Source organism: Cervus canadensis, chromosome 15 (genome assembly GCF_019320065.1).
Source record: "Cervus canadensis isolate Bull #8, Minnesota chromosome 15, ASM1932006v1, whole genome shotgun sequence".
Lineage (NCBI taxonomy): Eukaryota > Metazoa > Chordata > Mammalia > Artiodactyla > Cervidae > Cervus > Cervus canadensis.
The window spans coordinates 21,525,187-21,550,130 of record NC_057400.1 but is presented as its reverse complement, the minus strand read 5'-3'; the positions used below and the strand labels follow the sequence as shown (position 1 = coordinate 21,550,130).

At 36.6% G+C, this 24,944-nt stretch overlaps 1 protein-coding gene across 1 annotated transcript in view; it reads left to right on the top strand.

Annotated features, from left to right (window-relative positions):
• Positions 1-24,944, top strand: part of LRP1B (LDL receptor related protein 1B) — a 2,049,143-nt gene that overhangs the window by 1,423,006 nt on the left and 601,193 nt on the right. Inside the window, exons 33-34 of the mRNA XM_043488135.1 lie at positions 17,962-18,102; positions 23,932-24,057. Of these exons, the coding sequence (XP_043344070.1) occupies positions 17,962-18,102; positions 23,932-24,057 (267 nt within the window). The remainder of the gene's footprint in view (positions 1-17,961; positions 18,103-23,931; positions 24,058-24,944) is intronic.

Here is a 24,944-nt window from a genome sequence, read left to right as displayed (position 1 = left end):
ATAAAGGAGGATTATTGTATTTGACAGTTTGGTTCAATCCAAATTAGACTTTGATGGAAGTCATCTGATCATAGAGGATTTTGAGAGGTCATATATACCTAGATGTAGGTAAATTAAAAAAAAAAACCAATTTGTACTTGAGTATCAAGATACAAATTTCTGGTTTTTTTTTCCTTTTTCATATCAATTATCAGTAAAAGTTGAAATAAATGTCTATATCAATTTAATTTTAATTAGTAGTGTTCCATATTGAAATTATAACCATTCAAGGAATATCTTTAAAAAAGCAACCATAAAGCATCTACACCTTTAAAAAAATCTCATGATTTTTTTTAAATTGTAAGTATCATTGTTAAGTATAATTGTTGTATATATGTATACTGATTTATTACAGATGAACAGTACTCAAAAGGCAGGTGATGAGACTATTTTGTGTTGAATTGACTCATAATGAGATTATGTGTGGGAAGAAAAAGATTCTGTTACCTTGGAATAGAGATTAAGAGCTTTGCAAGAGATCTCTTGGCTCACTGGAATAGTGAGACATGAATAATATTTGTGCCATACTAAGGACTACTAAGATTTCACTTTGGAAGAACATTTTTGGTTTTGAAAAAAAATGAATCTCACCTCATCATCTGTAATATTGCCTTCATAGAGACTAAATTATGAATACTTATTAAGTTGAAATACTTATATTCCCATTTGATGAACAATAGAATACATAAAAGTTACATAGTTACAGAACATAGCCATAACATATGCTCTCGGGAAAATTTCAAAATTATTTAACCATATGCTACCACTTGAAAATTTATCTAGACATCCCCCCCGCCTTGAAATATGTTTTTCTTTTTTGAAATACTCAATATACCTCCAGTTTATTTCCATGTAAGTTAAATCTAAGCATTCATGTATTTTTTTTCTATTATGATATTTTGCCACCTATATTTTTCATAGGGAATTCTAATTGTGAGATACCTAATCAGAGCTGGAAAATACTTGGTGTAGAATGACAAAAATCACATCTCCTGTTCACCTTACCACTCTTTCTTCTTAAAAAGTCATATATCAATAAGCTTACTGTTTTACTTTAAATCCCCAATTTAATGAGAACTGTTTTGTGTTGTGCTCAGTTGCTAAGCAATGTCTGACTCTTGCAATCCCATGGACTGCAGTTCACCAGGTTTCTCATCTGTTGGATTTTCTAGGCAAGAATACTAGAGTGAGTTGCCATTTCCTCTTCCAGGGGATTTTCCCAACCCAGGGACCGAACCCCTGTCTCCTGTATCTCCTACATTGGCTGGCGGGTTCTTTACCATTGAGCCACCGAAGAAGCCCCAATGAGAGCTATATGTACTAGCAAATTCACAGTTGCATTCTTTATTCAGGAACATTATATTGTGATTTAGTTCTCATATACCAAGTCCTTATCTTGTGGATTTCCAGGTATGAAAATGAGAGCACAATGAAGTGATTGCATAGGGATGCTCATCCTGAGATTCTTTATAAAAGGCACATGCTTTTTTGTTTTATGATTCACAATCGAAACATATGATTTAATGTTACAAAATTTAATGAGTTACAAAGTAAAGGATTGTAAAATGATGCTCATTTTACAAACCACAATTTTATTTTTATTTTCTGATTCAAGAGTATCGCTCCAACTGGCAGCTATCCCATCCAATTCAATTGAAAGTCTTGAGTTGCAATGACATAATATTTTGGTAACGTTATTTAAATGGGCAATGCTTCCCTCTGAAATGTGCTATAATGTAGAGGTTTTATGTGCTTTTATTTTCAAATGAATAGATATAGCATGTTAAATTATTTGGGAAAGACAGGATCATGGCAAATGGGAGCACCAAAGATCGTTTATTTGTGACAGTATTTATTTTTTAACCTTTTCCCAGTAATATATTTATATTTACACCCACATATACATATTTCTAGTCAGTAAATTTTACAATATTAATTATTTGGCAGTGTCAAGAGTTGGGTAGTAACTACAACAACAACAGTCATATTTTAATAATAAAGACAGAGCAATAAATTATCCAGGATAGAACAGCCATTTGAAGCAATTTTTGAAATATTGGAACCTTTTAATATACAGTGTGTTCAAATCAGAATGAAATACTAGTTCACCGAATCTCATATGATACTAAAAGAAGAAAACATTGCTCAAGAAGCACACTGTAAAAATGATTTAAATTAATTGAAGTAAAAATTTAATATTAATGCTGATCAGTAAATAATTTAAAAATGAGCAGAATAGGATCATTTAAAGATATAAGTAATATTTGTTAGCAAACTCTATTTTAAAACTTTATTTAGAAAAGTTAAAATTTATGATCTCTTTTGCAAATTATATATAAACTTTTTTCAGTTTTAATTTGTCATAAACATTGATTTCTAGGTCAATAAATATGTCTAGGTCAATAAAATATCATATTTTAGTAGTTTATGTATTTGGCTGCACCAGGTCTTAGTTGAATTATGTGAGTTCGAGTCCCATGACCAGGGATCGAGCTTGGTCTTCCTGAATTGGGAGCAGGAGTTTTAGCCACTGAACCACCAGGGAAGCCTGATAATATCATTTTAACATTTATACACTTTATAAATTATTTATGTACTATATATTTGGGTATTTAAAATGATAGATTTTTTTTTCCACAAAACTGAAAACCAAGATATGAACATAACAATACGGATATATTAAGGACAATGTCTACTGGGATTAATACTTCCTGGGCACTATTCTACATAGAATCTGGTTACCAGGAACAGAGATTTTCATTCTGTCTCAAGTAGGGAAGAAATGTCTCATAAAAATACATATATTCCAAAATGAAACAAAAATTTTAACAAAATCCTGGATTGATAGAATGCCTGTCATACAGACTGGCCTGGAAGGTGAAATGGGTACAAAGCAGTTCTATCGACTTCAGCAGTGAAGTTAATGGATAGTTAGTCCTAAGTGACTCATGGTCCACTATGGCCCCTTCAACTCCATTTCCAAATGAGTAGAAGTTATAAGGGGGATAAAAGTGTATATGTGAAAGTGTTAGTTGCTCAATCATGTCCAACTCTACAACTAACTCCATGTAGCCCACCAGGCTCCTCTGTCTATGAAACTCTCCAGGCAAGAATACTGGCATGGGTAGCCATTCCCTTTACCAGGGGATCTTCCCAACCCAGTGATCAAACCCCGATCACCTGCATTGCAGACAAATTCTTTACTGGCCGAGTCACCTGGGAAGCCCCAGTATAGTGTAGCAATTTCTCATCTAACCCTTAGTGGTCTATCGACTGAGTAAGGCTTAGATTTTTAGACAGAGCTGATTGCAACTCAGAGCAACAGCTGGCTGAGGCTTCTCTACTTCTTTGTTAACAACTGTGACTAAGACAAGCTCCTCTTTTATCTATATATGTTCAGTTCAGTTCAGTCACTTAGTTGTGTCCGACTCTTTGTGACCCCATGAATTGCAGCATGCCAGGCCTCCCTGTCCATCATCAACTCCCGGAGTTTACTCAAACTCAGGCCCATCGAGTCGGTGATGCCATCCAACCATCTCATCCTCTGTCGTCCCCTTCTCTTCCTGCCCCCAATCCCTCCCAGCATCAGGGTCTTTTCCAATGAGTCAAAGTACTGGAGTTTCGGCTTCAGCATCAGTCCTTCCAATGAACACCCAGGACTGATCTCCTTCAGGATGGACTGGTTAGTTTTAAGTTCTGAAGAGTCTTCTTTCTCATGAACCTGCTTCATCAGTTTTGTTTTTTCTTCATTTAATTTTTGTTTAGGAAGAGTGTCATTCAGAAAATCAATTTGAAGATCATTACATGACCCTGTATCAAGCAATTCAAACCCACATGCACTGATATTCCTGAAGGCATTGTTTAAACATATACTTTCTTCCTATTCACTCTCTGTGTGTTTAATTTTTTTTTTAATTCCAAACTTCTTTATGTTGAAGTTGCTGGACTTTCTGAAAAGTTCTGACAGTTCTCTTCCTTCTCTAATTTAAGACCTTTAACCACACTGTAAAGGAATTAAATGAAGATCTTGTTTTCCTTGACTATTTTCTCTACATTTGCATTTATAGGTTGTCTTCTTTAACTAGTTTGGTGGGGCAACAGTAGATTGGCACTGGTCTGTGGAGTGCTAGGTAAAATCACAGCTGTGTCTCCTAGACGTTCCACCTTAAAAATGAAATTGTGGTTTACTTCGAGGAAAGGGAACTCTATACAACTCCACCACTGTTCCCCAGATTCCAGTTCTCAGCTGTCGACTTCCTTCGAGCCATCTCCACCTTCCCTAGCCACCCTCAGAGAGTGTAGAAAGTGCAAGCAGCTGCAGCTATCTACTTACTTTGATTTTTTAAAAATCCTTTATTTTTAAAAATTTAATTAATTTTAATTGTAGGCTTATTACTTTACAATATTGTGGTGGTTTTTGCCATAGATTGACATGAATCAGCCACAGGTGTACATGTGGCTGTACATCCCGAACCCCCCTCCCAGCTCCCTCCCCATCCCATCCCTCTGGGTGGTCCCAGTGTATCAGCTTTGAGTGCCCTGTTTTATGCTTCAACTTGGACTGGTGGTCTATTTCACATATGGTAATATACATGTTTCAGTGCTATTCTCTCAAATCATCCCACCCTTGCCTTTCATTTATTTATTTATTTTTAACTGGAGTATAATTGCTTTATAGCATTGTATTAGTTTCTGCTATATAACAACATGAATCAGCTACATGTCTATATATATCCCCTCCCTCTTGAGTTCACTCCCACTCCCACATCCCTCCCCTCTAGATTGTCACAGAGCAGTGAGCTAAGCCCCTGTGCTATAGAGCATCTTCCCACTAGCTATCTATATGCCAGTGCTACTCTTTCAGTTCTGTGGAGAACAGACTTGTGATTCCTCTGATGTTTCATTTATCTTCCTATTGTTTGTAATCTCTTAAAGGAACCTAGAACTACTTGCTGAGGATGGTCTTAATTACTGACCTTTAGATAGTCCCTCTTGTAGTCATGCCTCACTGCTTAGTAGAGAGCTGGCCCTCAGTCTGAGAGATGGCCCCATTGACCGTGACTGCCATGGAAGGAGCAGCAAAAAATGTCACCCTCGCTGCTTCCAGGGTCACTGATGAAACGGAACATGAAGTTTGAGACGCCATCGCTACTCCGAGAGAAAGTAAAAAGTTGTTTTCCAGTGTCCCGTTTATTCAGGGATATCAAAACAAAAGAAAAAAGAAAAATCTATATAACTGCTCAGGCTCCAGGTGATAATAATTCTAAGTGGCCATTTTTTCAATTCTTTGCCTCTTTCTCTCATTCACACACAACCCTCTTACCCAAAGCATGTTCTAAGCATCAGCATGACAGAATTGGGGATATTTCTTATATCAGCTCGTTATTTCTAGAACTAGAATTTTATTAGAATAGTGAGAGTTTATTAATTGTTATATATCTAGATTATATCTTTTTAATATAGAGACACAGGGGTGAAAAAAGGTAGCTTCAGTCCCTATCTTCATGAACTTGCACTTAGCTGACATAGACAGTAAATGCATAAACATTTGTGAAAATGTCAGATAGGGAAAAGTAGTGTGAAATAAGAGTTTCCATGAAGTCCTTTTCAGGAGGGTGCTATCTGAGCTTACATTTGAATGGCAAGCAAAATCTAGCCTTGTGAAGATGTCTAAGGAAGAGTTTTCTGGGCAGAGAAAACAGCAAATAAAAACTCTTTAAGATCAGAAAGTGCTGGTCAGGTTCTGGCTAACGAGACTGGAGTAACAGGAGCTTCATGCCACAGAAGAGGGTCAACCGTGACAAGATTCTCAGGGACTTAACCTGCTAAAGACTGAAAACTTCAGTAGTCAACAGAAGAGTTAAACAGGAGTTTAAATCCTAGTTTGTGTTTTATTAATAAAATGATTACTCAAAGCTGTGTGAAGACTGGGCTATGGGAGAGGAAAAGAATGGATGCTGGTGAACCTTATGGGGCTGGCACAGGAGTTCGGGTGAGACTCTGTAACAGCTTGGACTAGCATGGTAGCAATGTAAGTGGAAGCAGTGGAGATCTTGGAAATACGTAATTTGGAAGTAGGTAACTGGAGTATATTTTAGAGGTTATGTACAGATCTGCTTGAATATAGACTGAGTTTTCTCTCAGTGGTTCTTATAGTGCATCTCAGCATGAACACAAAATCTCAGACTCTTTTAAATAACTTTTTCAGGACTGTGTTCTGTTCCTAATAAATTAGCAGATATATGTCAGTGTATTAGTCAGTGAGGGCTGCCCTACCAAATACTAAACCAGATGTCGTAAACAATAGAAATTTATTTACTCTCCTTTCCAGAAGCTGGAAGAGATCAATGTGTCAGAAGGTTTGGTTTCTCCCCAGGCTTCCTTGGCTTACAGGCATCCACCTTCTCACCACACCCTCCCCTTGTCTTTCCTCTGTGCCCACATCCCTGGTATCTTCTTGTAATGACACCATTCATGTATGGACTGGGGTACCACCGTTATGACCTCATGTAACCTTAGTTACTTCTCTGAAGACCCAATTCCAGATACAGTCACATTGGGGGTTAGGACTTCAATGTCTGGATTTGGGAGAAGACACAACTCAGTCCAACATAGAGAAGGTCATTATCTAACTGAACCCTCTGTAGGCCTTGATTAAGCTAAACACCTTAATAAAGGGGAAATGATTCTCTTAAACATTTCTCCTAAACAATGTATATGTAAAAGTCAAACAAAGAATTACATTGTTGTCTTTGAACACTGTTAATCTCCCTTGTTTACAGAAGTTACAAATAGAAATTCAAATTCTAATATTCTACTTGTGTTAGTCAATCCATCATGCCTGACTCTTTGCAACCCCATGTACTGTGGCCCGCCAGACTCCTCGCTCCAGGGGATTCTCCAGGCAAGAATACTGGAGTGAACAGCCATTCCCTTCTCCAGGGATATCTTCCCCATCCAGGGATCAAACCCTGGCTCCTACATTGCAAGAAAATTCTTTATCTGAGCCACCAGGGAAACCCAATATTATACTTATCCTAACTTAATAGGACATTTTATATGTGACTTCAACTTGGTAATCACTTTGGAGTGATTGCCACCGGCAATGAGCATTATTCTTTTCCACCCTCAGGTATTATACTACTAATCTCAACCCACATTCATGTGAATGAATCTAACTAGTGGGATAGGGAAAGAAAATAGTTTTCTTTGCAACATCCTAGACTCTTGGCTGACATCCCTTAATAAAAGACAGATTGTGCTGTGTGTGCTTAATTGCTCAGTGGTGTCCAACTCTTTGCAATCCTTTTGGGCTGTAGCCCACCAAGCTCCTCTATCCCTGGGATTTTTCAGGAAGAATATTGGTATGGGTCAGCATTTCCTCCTCCAGGAGAATTCTGGTCTCCAGCATTGCAGGCAGATTCTTTACTGTCTGAGCCATCAGGGAAACCCAGAAATGCAGTAATTCATCATTAATTATGAAAAAAATTCCATACACTTTTCTATTGACAGTGGATAGAAGTTTTTTTTCTGAATTGCTTGACTATTAAATTAGTATACTCAAATATATTTTAGATTTTGTTGACTCATACTTTTATTCAACGTAGCTACCAATTATTGTCTTTACCATTCAAATCACGTGGCTAATTATTTCGTATATTATATGAGTGTAGTGGAATTTTTCCTTTTACAGATGAGAAGACTAATAATAAGGATTCAAGTATGTTGTTCAAAATCACTCAGAATATGTCATAGCCAGGCATCAAAGCATGTTTGTATGACTCCAAACCACTCCCTTGCCCACTGTATACAATGACTTTCAACAAACCTTAAAAACCATCCATGTAAACAATCCATGTAATTGGCATTGGGGGATTCCCAGCTGGTGCAGTGGTAAAGAATCTGCCTGCCAGTGCAGGAGATCTGAGAGACACGGTTCAATCTCGGGGTCAAGAAGATCTCCTGGAGAAGGAAATGGCAACCACTCTAGTATTCTTGCCTGAAAAATCCCATGGACAGAGGAACCTGGCAGGCTACAGTCTGGGATTGCAGAGAGTCGGACAGATTTTGTAACTGAACCCTCACACATAAAAGGGCTTTGGGATATTTGGGAATCATTGTTTTGAAAAACTATATCAACTGTGTATTATCTTATTTACTGGGGTAATGGAAATCAGGAGAATACAGATAAAACATTGTTCAGATCCAATTTAACACAACTGTGACACAAGATTGATATTTAATTCAAATGCATTTCATTAGGATGTTAAATTGTCTGCATGAGGTCAGTGGGTCTTTATCTCTTTCTTCTCCCACTCCTCTTTCTCCTCTTCTGATTTTCTTTTTATTTGCTTTACAATATTGTGCTAATTTCTGCTATATAGCAAAGTGATTAAGTTTTATATATATATATATATATATATATAATTGAATATACATATAATTGAAAATATATATTAAATATATTATTTTCCATTTGGTTTATCATAGGATATTGAATATAGTTCTTGGTGCTACATAGGAGGACCTTGTTGTTCCTCTTCCCTTTTTTTGATGAGAATAATATTTTTCACTACATAAACACTAAATAAATATTTTCACTACATAAACACTAAATAAATATTTTCACTAAATAAACATTTTTGTTTTCTAAACATTGCAGCAAGCAGTTATTTGGGGCCTCTGTTTTTGGCAGAAAATTCTTCTCTCTCACTGTCATTCTCTCCTTCATCATCACACAAATACTAGTTCACAGTCAAGCCATCAACTTGGAAATTAAATTACCTGCCATTCTCAGGGTTTTCTCCCTACAATCCCTGACTGCCCCTTGACTCTCAGTGAGGCAAACCTCAGTGTAACAATGAACTGAAGGAATTTTAAGAACATATGTGTCAGTGCAAGGTCACAAAGGCTTCAGAACAAAATTCTGGGTTCTGTTCTGTGTTGCTCTTCCTCTCACCTGTGTTGCCATTCTCTAGGTTCTCTGTTTGAGAAAAAATAAGTAAAAACAAGTCTTGGGAGAAAGCACAGCAAAGAGACTTCTAGTACCATCATTGTCCTAAGAAATAGATTTTTGCCCAGAGCGTCAGACAAACTGCAGAAAGCTGCTCCTGCTCCAAAAAGCAGCTAACAGACTGCATATGCACATAGCCAATTTTGACTGTCTAGGTGAAGGGGCGTTCCTTATTTGCAATGGGTACAATGTAAAACTGGAATGGTTCCTATATAATTATAAATAATAGACTTATTCTGATATGTAGATATTTCTCTAATCCACTACAATTTGAGTTCTTTTTCTTTACAAGTAAGCTGTCTTTGGCCCATTTTCACCCATTTTCTCCTTATAATGTGGTTAATCTATCCCTGGGAAATAGAAAGCTGACTGCAGTTCAATATTCCTAGAAAGTGGTACACAGTGGACAGTAATAGATCTAGTGATGGAAAGTTAAGTAGGCATCAGATCATGAATGGCCTTTGTGCCACGCTGAGTGGTTTGGCAGGGGAAGGCAAGCACTGTAGAATTGTAAGTGGTGGAGTGACATGCTTGGATTTGCATTTTGGAAAGATCACTCTAGTGTTTCCTCAGCAAAGGTCATCAGGAGAATGAGAAGTAATGGAGTCCTGAGCTGAGGAGTTTTAGTGGGAATGGAGAGGAAATAAAACATTGGGATTAGCACCTAAGAGACATGGCCCCGGGAGGGTAAAAAAGATGGCCCTGTAGTTTTTACCACAGATGCCCAAGTGGGGGACCATTCACTGTGAGAAGCTGCCTTAGTTCAGAATGCTGTAACAAAAATACCACAGGCTGGGATGCTTTAAGCGGCAAACATTTACTTCTTAATAGCCTGGAGGTTAAGAAGCCCAAGATCAAGGTGGTAGCAGATTTGGCATCTGGTGAGAATGTGCTTCCTGCTTCACAGGCAGCCAGCTGGTCTTACTGTCTCACAGCAGAAGGGATAGGGAGCTCTCAGGGGCATGTCTTTTATAAGGGTACTAATTCCACTTGTGAGGGCTCCACCCTTACAGCCTAATCGCCTCCCAGGGCACCACACCCTGGGAGTAAGATTTCCATATATGAATTTAGCAGGGGACAGAAACATTAATCCATACAGAATTCTATTGGGAAATAAGTATACATGGGAAAAATAAAATGGATTTTATTTTGGTCATGTAAAGTTTGCAGTGACTTTCTTATATTCAGGTAGAAATTCCTGCTATGTAGTAGCATATCTGGGCTGAAGATTAAGAGGATAATTAGGCATATGAAAGAGATTTTGGAGCTCTGAGGGTGAAATTTAGTTACTGAAATCACAAGTGAGAAATCTCCCTTACTCCTCTTTCAATTCCCAGGCAGTAGATGCAATTTCAACTCTTTGGGTTATTTATTTTGATGTTTGTTGCTGTATTTGTGGATAGTTCTTTTAAGTTATAGATTTTGCTTATTGACAGGCATTTTATTGCATCCACTCACTTATGAATGATTGAAACAGTTATATGTGCCTAGCAAAGGCCTTGGGACTTAGGGCTTATTCGCTCAGTTGTGTCTTAGTAAAATTATCTCCTTTATTTCTCTCTCTTTTGAGTGCAGGGTTTGGTGATTGTATGGTAGAACCAATTAACTTTTATGATATTTACTTTAATTACTTCATAAGTGTCTTCTATATCCCTATTAGTAAACATATTTGTTTGCTAGGACTGCCCTAACAAAGTCCCATAGACTGGATCTCTTGTCAGAAATTCGTTGTCTCACTGTTCTGGAATCTTGAAGTCTGAAATCCAGGAGTCAACATGGTTGATTTCTTCTGAGGCCTCTCTCTCTCCATGGCTTGCAGATGGCTATCTTTTCCTCCTTGAGTCTTCCATCTGTGTGTTTCTGTGGCCTAATTTTCTTTTTATAAGAACATGTGTCATATTGGATTAGGACCCACCCTATTATGTGAAAGTGTTCATTGCTCAATCCTGTCTGACTCTTTGTGACCCCCATGGACAGTAGCACACCAGGCTCTTCTCTTCTGTCCATGGGATTCCCCAAGAATACTGGAGTGGGTAGCCATTTCCTTTTCCAGGGGATCTTCCCAACCCAGGGATCGCACCCAGGTCTCTGTCACTACAGGCAGACTCTTTACCATCTGAGACACCAGGGAAGCCTAATTACTTCTTTAATGATTTTATGTTCAAATACAGCCCCAGTCTGAGGTACTGAGAGTTAGAATTTTAACATATGAATTTTGTGGTGCAGAGTTCAGCCTATAATGGTGAAATGGAGATATTCATAATTGCTTCCAACATAACCAAATAGTTTTTGAATTCTGGTAATTTCTGAAGATTCTAGTATATTTATATGAATAATAGTGTAAGGGAAAAAAGTGATAGAAATATGATTCTAAATAATTACAGAGTCAAAACCAAAGTTCTTTATATTAGAGGAGTTGTCAAAAAAATAAAAATATTTAAAAAGAGAACATTTTAAGAGGAGGAAGTGGAGGAGATGGCTTTATTTAAGTGTTTTCTAAGTAGTAAATTATTATGGGAGATATTTTTAGGGATATTATTTCCCCAGTCATTTCACAGATATTTAGGGAATTTCTACATCACACTCAGTTCAAAAGAATACAAAGCACTGTGAAGAATACAAAGAAATACAAGACAGGATCCTTATTCTCGGGGTTTTCATCTCTGAATAAAGAGTCAAAATTAGTACAAGTGAAAAGAAAAGAAAAAGCAGCAATTTCATACAAAACCATATGATGCTGTCTGTAGAGGCTTTGGAATCAATGAGAAAGAAGAGTCAATGTGGGATGGGCTAGTCTGAAGTACTGCACAGAGCGTAGGGTTAGACTTGTGCAATGAAAGGTAAGTAGAGTGGAGTGATGTGCAGACAAAAATAGGGAAACCAGAAAATGAAACTGTGCCTATTTTCTTTATAGGACTAATGACAGTCTTCAGTTATTTCTTATCTTTTTTATTATGGCAAGAACACTTACCATAAGATCTATCCTCTTAACAAATTTTTAAGTACACAATAAAGTATTGTTAGCCGTAGGCACGATATTGTATAACAGATCTCTAGAATCTATTCATCTTCTATAACCAAAACTTTTTACACCTGCTGGGCAGAAACTCCCTCATCCCCCACCCCCACGCCCCACTCCTGGCAACCACTAGTCTACTCTGTTACTATGAGTTTGACTGTTTTAGATACCTCATATGAGTGGAATCATTCAATATTTATCCTTCTGTGACTGGCTAATCTTATTTACTGTAATGTCCTCAAGTTTCATCCATCCTGTTGCATGTGGTGAAATTCTATTTTTAATAAAGACTTTATTTTGTTAGAGCAGTTTTAGGTTCACAGCAAAATTGACAAGAAAATACAGAGATTGCCTATATTCTCCTTATCCCTACCGACATGGTGCCTTGCCAGTTGTCAACATCCCCCATGAGATTATTATCCTTCTTAAAGGCTGCATAATATTCCATTGTATATACACACCAGATTTTATTGATTCATTCATCTCTCGGTGGACTTTTAGGCTGTTTCCATACGTTTACATTTGCTATTATGAATAATGCTGCCGTGAACACTGGAGTGTTAATATCTCTTCAAGATTTTGACTTCAGTTATTTTGTATATACACCCAGAAATGGTATTGCTAGAACATTGCTGTTGTTCAATCCCTAAGTCATTTCCAACTCTTTGCGACCCATGGACGGCAGCACTGCAGGCTTCCCTGTCCTCCACGATCTCCCCGAGTTTGCTCAAACTCATGTCCATTGAGTCAGTGATGCTATCTTACCATCTCATCCTCTTCCACCCCCTTCTCTATTTGCCTTCAATCTTTCCCAGGATCAGGGTCTTTTTCAATGAGTCAGCTCTTCTCATCAGGTGGCCAAGGTCATACGGTAGTCTAGTTTTTATTTTTTGACTAATCTCCATACCATTTTAAATAGTGTCTGTACCGTTTTACCTTCCTAGCAACAGTGTACAAGAGTTTCAGTGTCTCTACATCCTTGCATCCTTGCCAACATTGTTATGTATTTTGTTTGTGTGTTTTTTTGTTTTGTTTTGTTTACACTTTTTTGAGAGCCAGGTGTGAGGTGATATTTCATTGTGGTTTTGATTTGCATTTTCCCAATGATTAATGATGTTGAGCATTTTTTCATATACCTGTTGGCTGTTTGCAAGTCTTCTTTAGAGAAATGTTTCATTTATTTGCCCATTTTCAATCAGATTATTTATTTGCTGTTGATTTATAGGAGTTTTAGGTATACCTTTTCTATGTATTTATTTCTTGTCTATCTCCCTCACTAGAACATAGGATCTATAAAGACAGAGATCTTATTCTTTCAATAGTAGAACACTGTCTCAATTGCTATAGCTTTATAATAAGTCTCAAAGTTGGTATTGTCAAACTCTGTTCACTCCCTTTTATTTATTTATTTAATTTTATTTTTTTGAGAAAAATTTCTGCCAAATATCTAAGTCTGAATAGCCATGGATTGTCAGACATACTTTCAAAGATAAAATGATATACTTTAAAAAAAGTAGCTCCTACTTCCTGCAGTTTAAGCTATCTCATAAATACATTTGCTCTACACAATTGTAGTTCACTATGCACCCACGATCCAGATAATCATGATCGTGTGATCACTCACACTCACCTAGAGCCAGACATCCTAGAATGTGAAGGCAAGTGGGCCTTGGGAATCATCACTATGAACAAAGCTAGTGGAGGTGAGGGAATTCCAGTTGAGCTATTTCAAATCTTGAAAGACGATGCTGTGAAAGTGCTGCACTCAATATGTCAACAAATTTGGAAAACTCAGCAGTGGCCACAGGACTGGAAAAAGGTCAGTTTTCACTCCAATTCCAAAGAAAGGAAATGCCAAAGAATGCTCAAATTACCACACAATTGAACTCATCTCACACGTTAGTAAAGTAATGCTCAAAATTCTCTAAGCCAGGCTTTAGGAATACGTGAACCATGAACTTCCAGATGTTCAAGCTGGTTTTAGAAAAGGCAGAGGAACCAGAGATCAAACTGCCAACATCCGCTGGATCATTGAAAAAGTAAGAGAATTCCAGAAAAACATCTATTTCTGCTTTATTGATTATGCCAAAGCCTTTGACTGTGTGGATCACAACAAACTCTGGAAAATTCTTCAAGAGATGGGAATACCAGACCACCTGACCTGCCTCTTGAGAAACCTGTATGCAGGTCAGGAAGCAACAGTTAGAACTGGACATGGAACAACAGACTGGTTCCAAATAGGAAAAGGAGTACACCAAGGCTGTATATTGTCACCCTGTTATTTAAATTATATGCAGAGTACATCATGAGAAACGCTGGGCTGGAGGAAGCACAAGCTGGAATCACGATTGGGGGAGACATATCAATAACCTCAGATATGCAGATGACACCACCCTTATGGCAGAAAGTGAAGAAGAACTAAAGAGCCTCTTGATGAAAGTGAAAGAGGAGAGTGAAAATGTTGACTTAAACTTCTAACATTCAGAAAACTAAGATCATGGCATCTGGTCCCATCACTTCATGGCAAATAGATGGGAAAACAGTGGAAACAGTGTCAGACTTTTTTTGGGGGGCTCCAAAATCACTGCAGATGGTGCTTACAGCCATGAAATTAAAAGACACTTACTCTTTGGAAGGAAAATTATGAACAACCTAGACAGCATATTAAAAAGCAGAGACATTACTTTGCCAACAAAGGTCCGTCTGTCTAGTCAAGGCTATGGTTTTTCCAGTGGTCATGTATGGATGTGAGAGTTGGACTATAAAGAAAGCTGAGCACCAAAGAATTGATGCTTTTGAACTGTAGTGTTGGAGAAGACTCTTGAGAGTCCCTTGGACTGCAAGGAGATCCAACCAGTCCATCATAAAGGAGATCAGTCTTGGGTGTTCATTGGAAGGACTGATGGTGAAGCTGAAACTCCAATATTTTGGCCACCTGATGCAAAGAGCTGACTCATTTGAAAAGACCCTGATGCTTGGAAAGATTGAGGGCGGGGGGAAAATGGGATGACAGAGGGTGAGATGGTTGGATGGCATCACTGACTCAATGGACATGGTTTGGGTGGACTCTGGGAGTTGGTGATGGACAGGGAGGCCTGGCGAGCTGCGGTTCATGGGGTCACAAAGAGTCAGATACGACTGAGAGACTGAACTGAACTGATGCACCCAAAGTGCTTTCTGCATGCACAGGCTCCTGATTTTGTTACTCAGAATAATAAAAAGGCCTGGACTGAACAAAACTGATGCTTGTTACTTTTCAATTAAGGATATTTTTAAGTAAAATTAGCCTTTTTTTTTTTTTTCCCCCTGTAACTTCATGGAAGTAGTGAATCTAAATCTTGCAAGTACAGTCTGATGATACTGGCTATTGGACTTATTATTTATTTGGGGGGGAGACTGGGCTGCATGTCATATGGGATCTTAGTTCCTCCACTGGGGATTAAACCAATGCCCCCTGCACTGGAATCAGAGTCCTACCACTGGACCTCCAGGAAATTCTCTATTGGACTTTTCAGATTGATATTTTACTTTTTCCCTTTTCTATTATATTTTCTGTTTGTCTTTTTCATTTGTTTGTTCATTCATTAAATAGCATTCTTGCCCTATGGAGCATGCATCGTCATCCATGACTCTGTAGGAGAGAAGAACTAATGATTCTTTGCCCAGGATTTCTCGTGTGAAGCTAGGATGACTGGTGGCTGCTTAGGACATAACCTCAGCTGTAAACTCTTCCCAGAGACAGGCAGAGGTTTGCCTCCCAGAGTCCTTCAGAAGGGTGGAGGACCTCCAGAAGGGTGGCAGTATTTGCTGTGAAGGAGATACGTTAGGAGTAAGGGCAGTGATTCATGACTTTTTACAACTTGTCTGTAGGTGTTTTGAAGGGCACAGTTGCATACTTATGAAAACATTCTGCTCTGTGTCATCCTCTTCTGCCCTCCAGGAGCCAGGACTTTAGAGTAGCTACTTTCTGAAACATTGCTGATTACCTTGGCAGTGGGTTAATAAAACCTAAGCAAATGGGCTACTCAACTTCACCATCATCATCTAAAATCCATATTATATGTCAAGAGAAAGAAGACTGAACTCTGTCCTTCTATGGAAGGAGACACTGTATAAATGAGATTAACAGCCATGGACTCTAAAATCAGTGCTTGGTTCATAGCCTGGGGCTGTTATTCATTCCGTGATACCTGGAAAAACCTCTTAAACTCTGTTTGCCTCAGTGTTCTTAATTATAAGATGATTTAAAAAGGTCTGTCTAGTCAAAGCTATGGTTTTTCCAGTAGTCATATATGTATGTGAGAATTGAACTATAAAGAAAGCTGAGCGCTGAAGAACTGATGCTTTTGAACTGTGGTGTTGGAGAAGACTCTGAGAGTCCCTTGAACTGTAAGGAGATCCAACCAGTCCATCCTCAAGGAAATCAGTCCTGAATATTCATTGGGAGGACTGGTGTTGAAGCTGAAACTCTAATACTTTGGCTACCTCATGTGAAGAACTGCCTCATTGAAAAAGACCCTGATGCTGGGAAAGATTGAAGGCAGGAGGAGAAGGGGGCAACAGAGGATGAGATGGCTGGATGGCATCACCGACTCGATGGACATGAGTTTGAACAAGCTCTGGGAGTTGATGAAGGACAGGGAAGCCCGGAATGTTGCAGTCCATGGGGTCTCAAAGAGTCAGACACGACTGAGCAACTGAACTTGCCCTTAATAATAGTAGTACTTACCTTATGGAATTGTGAAGATTAAATGAATTTTTCTATAGCGTTTAGAATTATGCATTGCATAAAATCAGATTTAGAAAAGGATAGTTATCATTAATGTCTGTGTTATTACTCTTCTGGTAATACCTGAAACGAAGCTTTGGTTCAGTCTAAAATATCCTGACGTTTGATTGAGAATAATTATACCTTGATGATAAAGACTGAGTTGTTATTGTTTTCTTCCCTGAGTTCAATAACCTTATTTAGACTTCTCGGTTGGAATTGATAGTGGTTTCAATTGTCTTGTTGAAGATTCTCGTTGAAATAAATAGATTGCTCAATACCTTTAAAATTATGAACTTGATTTAAAATTATTTCATTACCTTAAATGTTTTAATGCACTAAGAGTAGACTCTTAGAAAGAATACAAGTGTTGGAGACAGAACAACCATATATATGAATTTGACTAAGGTAGTTAATCTCTTTGAATCACAGAAAATAATAATAGCATCCTTATGGTTTTGATATGACAATGTGACATAATATACTGTAATAGTAAGCATAAAAATTGACTACAGTTCTAGCTACCTGGCTAATTTTAATCTGAGGCACATTGCACGTTCTCTACTACCAAATAAACTTTCAGTACCAGTTAATAGGATTCATTTATAAAATTTTGGAGAAATGATAATGAACAGTACAAAAAATAAGTCACTATAACTGTGAAGAATCCAGTAATGGAGAGTATCAGTGATTAAAAGCTTACATGCTTTATATAGAACTTAGAGAACAATCTTTTTTGCAGTTGTTTAGATATTTTGTTGGATTTTACTGTTCATTTACAGATATAGTACAATACTACTATAATCATGGTTTAGATTGTAAATAATAAAATCTGTATTCCATATTAATTTGAACTATACTTTTATTTATATCATGTATTTTTTAAGAAAAAGAAAAGTTAAAGTCAAGAATCTCTAATTGGAGTAAAAGAAGGAAAATTTAAACAATAGAATGTACTGTGATAAGTATTTTTAAAAGTAAAAGTGATTGTGCTGTTTCTCTTAGAAACAGAGTTTGGGAATTTAACCAAAGAAATCAGAAAGCATTAGAGTTCAATAGTTCTTTATTATTATTTAATAAGATGATTATCTTTTTCATTAAAAAATCTTTTCATTTTTATAGATAAGAAACTCTGGTGGGCAGACCAAAACTTAGCTCAGCTGGGAACCTGCAGCAAAAGAGATGGAAGAAACCCCACCGTTCTAAGAAATAAGACTTCTGGGGTTGTTCATATGAAAGTGTATGATAAAGAAGCTCAGCAAGGTAAGTCACATGGTAACGAATTTGTGTTGCCTTTTGAATACATAATTATTCATATAATTTTCTCAAGTCAACAATTGATGTTTCCTATTTTCCTACTAATAAAAAAAAAGGGGGAGGAGGGAGGCAAGTACTGCTTAATACTGCAGAAGAAATACCTTTAACATAAGGTATATAATGAGCTTTCAAAATGTAGCAAAGCTGCCCAAGGAATCTGAATTTGTCAGGTCTTCAAAGAGGTCTATTCAGTTCTTGATTTAAGAATATGAAAATAATTTTACAATCCCAGCAAAATATATTCAAAGTATAATTATGCCCAGAAAATGGATGAATAAGGGACTTCAGATGGACTATGTTGATACAAGAATTTCATAACCAAAAGCATTACATTGGCTCTAAGCATTTTGCTTTTTTGTTTTTTTGTTTCTCCTTGTCCAAATGGTATGCAGTGAAATGGAGTGAGGGAACTAACAGATGGTTTACATAGGTGGACTTGTCACCTTGCCCAAATGGCAATTAGATTAGAGATGCCAGGCAGTATGGCCCCACACCTGCTTGTTTTTTCTTAGTTTTTGCTTCATGATCCATGACATTAGCAGAACTCCCTTCCCAGGAAAAATATTCTTCTATATTCTACTGTCTTATTTATATCACGGCCGTGAAAATACTTTTGTTCATATATTTTTTTGCTTAGGGAAAAAATATCCAGAAAACTTAAAAAGATTTTTATCCAAAAGATTTGGGCATGTAGACCAAAGCAGGTAAGGGTAGAGATAAGAAAAATGAACCAAAAAAGTTTTTAAAAAGGCAATAAAAAAGAATAGTGAACCAAAGGGTTCACTAATTCTGAAGACAGGTGACAACAATCAAGCAGGCAGAATTAATTTATTGGAAAATACCAAATGAAAATCATACTGTACATCCAGAGACAAAATGAAAACCATATTCAGGATTGCCTTTTCTGAATAGAGTATGGGCCAAATTTTAGTCCAAGAAATCCTTTCTTGCCAGTAGTAGCGGGGAATTTCTTTATCAAGGAAAAAAATATTTTTAAGATAAACAAATTACTTTGTAAAGCAATCTGATTACTGAGATCCATTCATGGTTGAGATGACACTGACATCCAAACTCATATGCACAAATCTGTATCTATTCTCTGATTCTTTTTTGTTATTGTCTGTAATAATGAATGAGTGTTTTCACTAGGAATTATTTAATAGAAAAAAATTCTGTATCAAAATAAATGATTTTAGAGGCATTCAAGTCTTGGAAAATAGATTATATAACTGGAAATAAAATACTGGTACTCAGTAAATAAATATGATTGCATTTTTGTGGATTTCAATACAGTGTATTTGTTAAGTGTAAAAACTTACAGTATTGTGATACTTAAGTTTATAGTCTACACTGAATGAAATCATATCTGAAAACATTCAACAATATAAAATACAAATTAGAAAAGGGGAGATTATATTTCCAAACATTAAAAAAAACATGTATTCACTTCTTCAAAAGAACACACACATACTTTGTTGAAAATTGTAAATTAATAAAATAGTCAAATTTTTTGTAGATACAGTTGCAATGAAGTTTCTTGGAAGAAAAATTCAGTATATTATGCTTGTCTCACATTGTTCATTTTAACAAGGCCCATTAATCTTTTAAGGATTTGATTCTATAGGTAGAGTTGGGGCTTCCATGCACTGTGAAAGTATTTTCAAACTGACCAGGACCTCCAACACTTAGAAATTAATGGTATGATAATACTAAACTTAAAATACTGTTTCTACCAGAAGAATATGCTGATAAAAGCATCTGTATTAAAGACAACCCCATTAACAGAATCATAGCAGATAGTTTAAAAGCTTCATTAGTATGAAATATGGGCAATTTAGGACTACTTAAGGTGTTAACAGTACTGCCACTTCAGATTTCAAAGTACAATTAGTTACTTCATTTATCATTTTTGATACAGATCACTGGAGAGCTGAGACTTCTCCTTAGCCAAGTGGACTTTTCTAGTTCCACTAGTGAATTGAGGAATGAAGTTTGAACATCTATTATCAAAGCAAAATATTAAGCCAAACCACCTTTTCTAATGTGCTAGATAGTCACCACCTAAATTATTACTTAAAAAAATCTCTATTATTTTCTGCATTCAATTTATATTTAATAGGCAAAGATACTTATTAAAAATGATTTTTATTTTACTTTTTCTCTTAGAGACTAAGCAAATAATATACAATATGTGTTATTGCTGTGCAATATTATTAGCATAGTGAGTTTTATTATTTATAAAAAAATTATATCTCATTGCATATTTCTATCATTATTAAGGTTTAAAATACACAATCCCAGAAGCTCCTTTTTCTTCATTCTTCATGCATTTTGGATATCAAGGTTATATAACTCTGTATTTTCTCTTGTTTTTATAAATCATTCTATAATCCATTATTCTTTATTTCTTTAATTACTTTGTTTCCTCTGCTGTCCATTTGTTGTTTTTTCAAAATTTATAGATAAGTATCACTTGTTAGATTTTTGCTGTTCAATGGTAGTTGGAAAAAAATCTATATCTAAATGCATATTGCTATAGATTGTCATTGTATTTTAATATACATTCACATGTTGTTGTTCAGTTGCTCAGTCATGTCTGACTCTTTGTACTGCAGAATGCCAGGCTTCCCTGTCCTTCACTATTGCCAGCAGTTTGCTCTAATTCATGTCCATTGAGTCAGTGATGCCATCCAACCATTTAATTCTCTGCCGACCCCTTCTCCTCAATCTTAACCAGCATCAGGGTCTTTTCCAGTGAGTCAGCTCTTAGCATCTGGTGGCCAAAGTATTGGAGTTTCAGCTTCAGCATCAGTCCTTCTAATGAATATTCAGGGTTTATTTCCTTTAGGATTGACTGACTGGTTTGATCTCCTTACAGTCCAAGGGACTCTCAAGAGTCTTCTCCAGCACCCCAGTTTGAAAACATTAGTTCTTTTGTGCTCAGCCTCCTTTATGGTCCAACTTTCATATCTGTACATGACTACTGGAAAAACCATGGCTTTGACTATATGGACCTTTGTCAGCTGTGATGTCTCTGCCTTTTAATGTTGCCTAGGTTTGCTATAGCTTTTCTTCCAAGAAAGCAAATGTGTTATAATTTCATAGCTGCTGTCACCATCAGCATTGGTTTTGGACCCAAAAAATTAAGCCTGTCAGTGTTTCCACTGTTTCCCAATCTACTTGCCATGAAGTGATAGGACTGTATGCCATGATCTTTCATTTTTTAAATGTTGAGTTTTAAGCCAGCTTTTTCCACTTCACCCTCATCAAGAGACTGTTTAGTTCCTCTTCACCATCTGCCATTAAGATGGTATAATCTGCATATCTGATGTTATTAATATTTCTCCTGGCAATCTTGATTCAAGCTTGTAATTCCTCCAGCCAAGCATTTTGCATTATTACTCTGCATATGTTAAATAAGCAGGGTGACAGTATATAGCCTTGAAGTATCCCTTTCCCAATTTTTAACCAGTCCATTGTCCCATGTCTGTTCTAACTGTTGCTTCTTGGCCTGCGTGCAGGTTTCTCAGGAGGCAGATAAATGGTCTGGTATTCCCTTCACTTTAAATTTTTTTTTACATTTACTGTGTTCCACACAGTCAGAGGCTTTAGTGTAGTCAATGAAACAGAAGTAGATGTTTTTGTGAAATTCTCTTGCTTTCTATGATCCAACAGATGTTGGCAATTTAATCTCTGGTTCCTCTGCCTTTTCTAAATCCAGCTTGTACATCTGAAAGTTCTCGGTTCATGTACTGTTGAAGCCTAGCTTAAAGGATTTTGAGCATAACCTTGCTAACATGTGAAATGAGCACACTTGTGTTGTAGTTCACTTAAGAACGCTTTCTTATCTCTCCTTACTATTCCTTGGAACTCTGCATTCAGTTGGGTATATATTTCCCTTTCTCTTTTGCCTTTCACTTATCCATTCACATGCTTCCTATAAAATGAAATAAGTGTTGGGTCAGTGTAGAATCATTATAGATCTATAAAAATAATTGGCTCATCACTAAAATAGAAATAGAGCTGAAAATTCATCTTATTATTATGTCAGCTTGGTAAAAAGGAATAAATCAATTAATCTTTATTAGTTTATATAGGAAACAAAGGTAATCATTTCAAAAGTTCAAGGCAAATCATAGCATGTGAATCTATGTAAGAACAACCACCAGTTATGGGAAATCAGCAAAGAATGTGGTAGATCTCCCTGATGAGAAATTGTCCCAGTTGAGCCTATTTCACACTTCAAAAATGACAGAGCATGTGACAGGTTTGATTGAACATTTAAGTCCCTTTAGACTATCTTGAATTCAGGAGATTAGAAATAATGAGCTGCACTGGTATTTTGAATTTTCCATAGAGCACTATTGATATATAGCTTTCATCATGTTTTGTAATTCTCATTGGATTTATTGCACTTCACACCAGTGTTTGAACATCCAGCAAATGTCATTGCATGTCCTAGAATAATAAAAATGTTATAAAACTGGGATATTTAATGAACTTGCTGGATAAGATTGTAAATTACTTAACATCATGCTACCAGCTTTAATTAGAACATTGGGCCTAGTAAATTCAATGGAACATCTTTATAGAATGCATAACTCTGATTAACTGACTAATATTTGTTATTGCTACTACACAGGAATAAGGAAAATTAATATGCCAATTAGTTAGATAACTCTTATGGGTGTGTCTTACATTTCTTTTGGAAGAATTATGTTCCTTGAAATGGCAACAGTTAGTTCCTTGCTTTTAAGAAATTATATATATATATATATTTATATATCTCCTTACTTTTAATGGTATAATCTTTGAGTCAATAATATAAGTTAATAACTATTTATTTGATTCAGTTGGATCAAGTATTCTTGAAAATGAGGTAACTGTAGAGTTGAAGTGAAATTTAGAAGTTAGAAAGGAGATTTCCTGGTTTATGTGACCTTAAAGTATTAGAGTCTATGACCACACTCGTGACACACCCATGACTTTTCTGTCACTATGAATTCTCTCATGTGTCTCACTTTTCAAAATATTAATTATTATTTATTGTAAGTATATATTTACTGATATATAATTGACAGATAATTGGTTAAAATGTATAGTGTGTTGATGTAATATTTTTTATATTGCAATATGGTTACTACTGTAGTGTGAGTTGTTACATCACATAGTTATCATTTCTTTTCTTAGTGAGGACATTTAATATCTAATCTATTGTCATTCAGTTGCTAAGTCATATCTGACTCTTTGCAGCCACAGGGACTACAGTATACCAGGCTTCCCTGTCCTCCACTGTCTCCCAGAGTTTGCACAAGCTCATGTTGATTGAGTCGGTGATGACATCCAACCATCTCATCCTCTGTCATCCCCTTCTCCTCCTGCCTTCAATCTTTTTCCTAGCATCAGGGTCTTTTCCAATGAGTCGGCTCTTTGCATCAAGTGGTCAAAGTATTAGCGCTTCAGCATCAGCATTAGTCCTTTCAATTAATATTCAGGTTGATTTCCTTTAGAATCAACTCTCTTAAATTGATTATAGTATTATTGTCTGTAATCACTATACTGTGCTTTTTTTGGAAAGACAGACTTCAACTATAATCTGCTACTTCAAATTATTTGAGGGAATAAAACATGATACTAACCAATATGAAACAACAGCATTTACAAATCAATAATAACATGTTGTTATAATATTTGTTTAAACCATTGATATTGAATTACATGTGATTTACTTTTCTTGACTTTTATGTTTCTTTTGTTTGTTTTTCTACTTTGCAGGCAGCAATTCCTGCCAACTAAATAATGGTGGATGTTCTCAGCTGTGTTTACCAACATCTGAAACTACAAGAACTTGTATGTGTACAGTGGGATATTATCTCCAAAAGAACCGCATGTCATGTCGAGGTATAAGGTTTTGAAAATCTTATTTCTGATGCATTTATTTCCTTGATACAGATTTTAGGCAACCAGAGCCAGCTTTATCTTTGTTTACTGAGATTACCATATAATTCTTTATTCTTTATTTTGTTAACATGATGTGTCACATTGATTGATTTATAGACATTGAACTATCCTTGAATCCCTTGCATAATATACCTGATCATGATGTATGATCCCTTTAACATATTGTTAAATTCAATTTGCTAACATTTAGTGAGGATTTTCACATCTATGCTCATCAGTGATATTAGCCTATCATGTTTATCTTCTTGTGGTATCTTTGTCTGGTTTTGGAATTAGCGTGATGCTGTCCTCATAGAAATAATTTGGAGGTGTTCCTTCCTATGGAATATTTTTTTGGATAGCTTGAGAAGGATACCGAGATCCCTAAAGTGGCTGCTGCCAGCCTGTCAGTCCCCAGGGGCTTCCCAACTTCCTCCTGCCTCTCAAGGAGGCTCTCCAGGATCCCCAAGTGGATCTGACCCAGGCACCTTCCAAACTACTGTCTCTTGCTGGTACTGGCATATGTGAGATTTTGTGGGTACTCTGTAAAAGAGAAGCCTCTGTGTCCTGTATATCTTTGGCTCTCCAAAACAAGTTCAGCTGGTTTTCAAAGCTCAGCTTTCTGGGGGCTTGTCTTTAAGGGCAGGATCCTTGGACTGGGGAGCCCTGTGTGGGGCTCAGACCCTTCACTCCTCAGGAAGGACCCCTGTGGTTGTGATCCTCCTCCCTGGGACTAGGTGTGTTTCCTGACTGACAAGATCGTGTCTCTGCCCCTCCTACCCATGTTATTGTGATTCTTTCTTTAAATAAAGTATAAAGGAAAAAGTGGAAAATCTTTTCTGCTAATT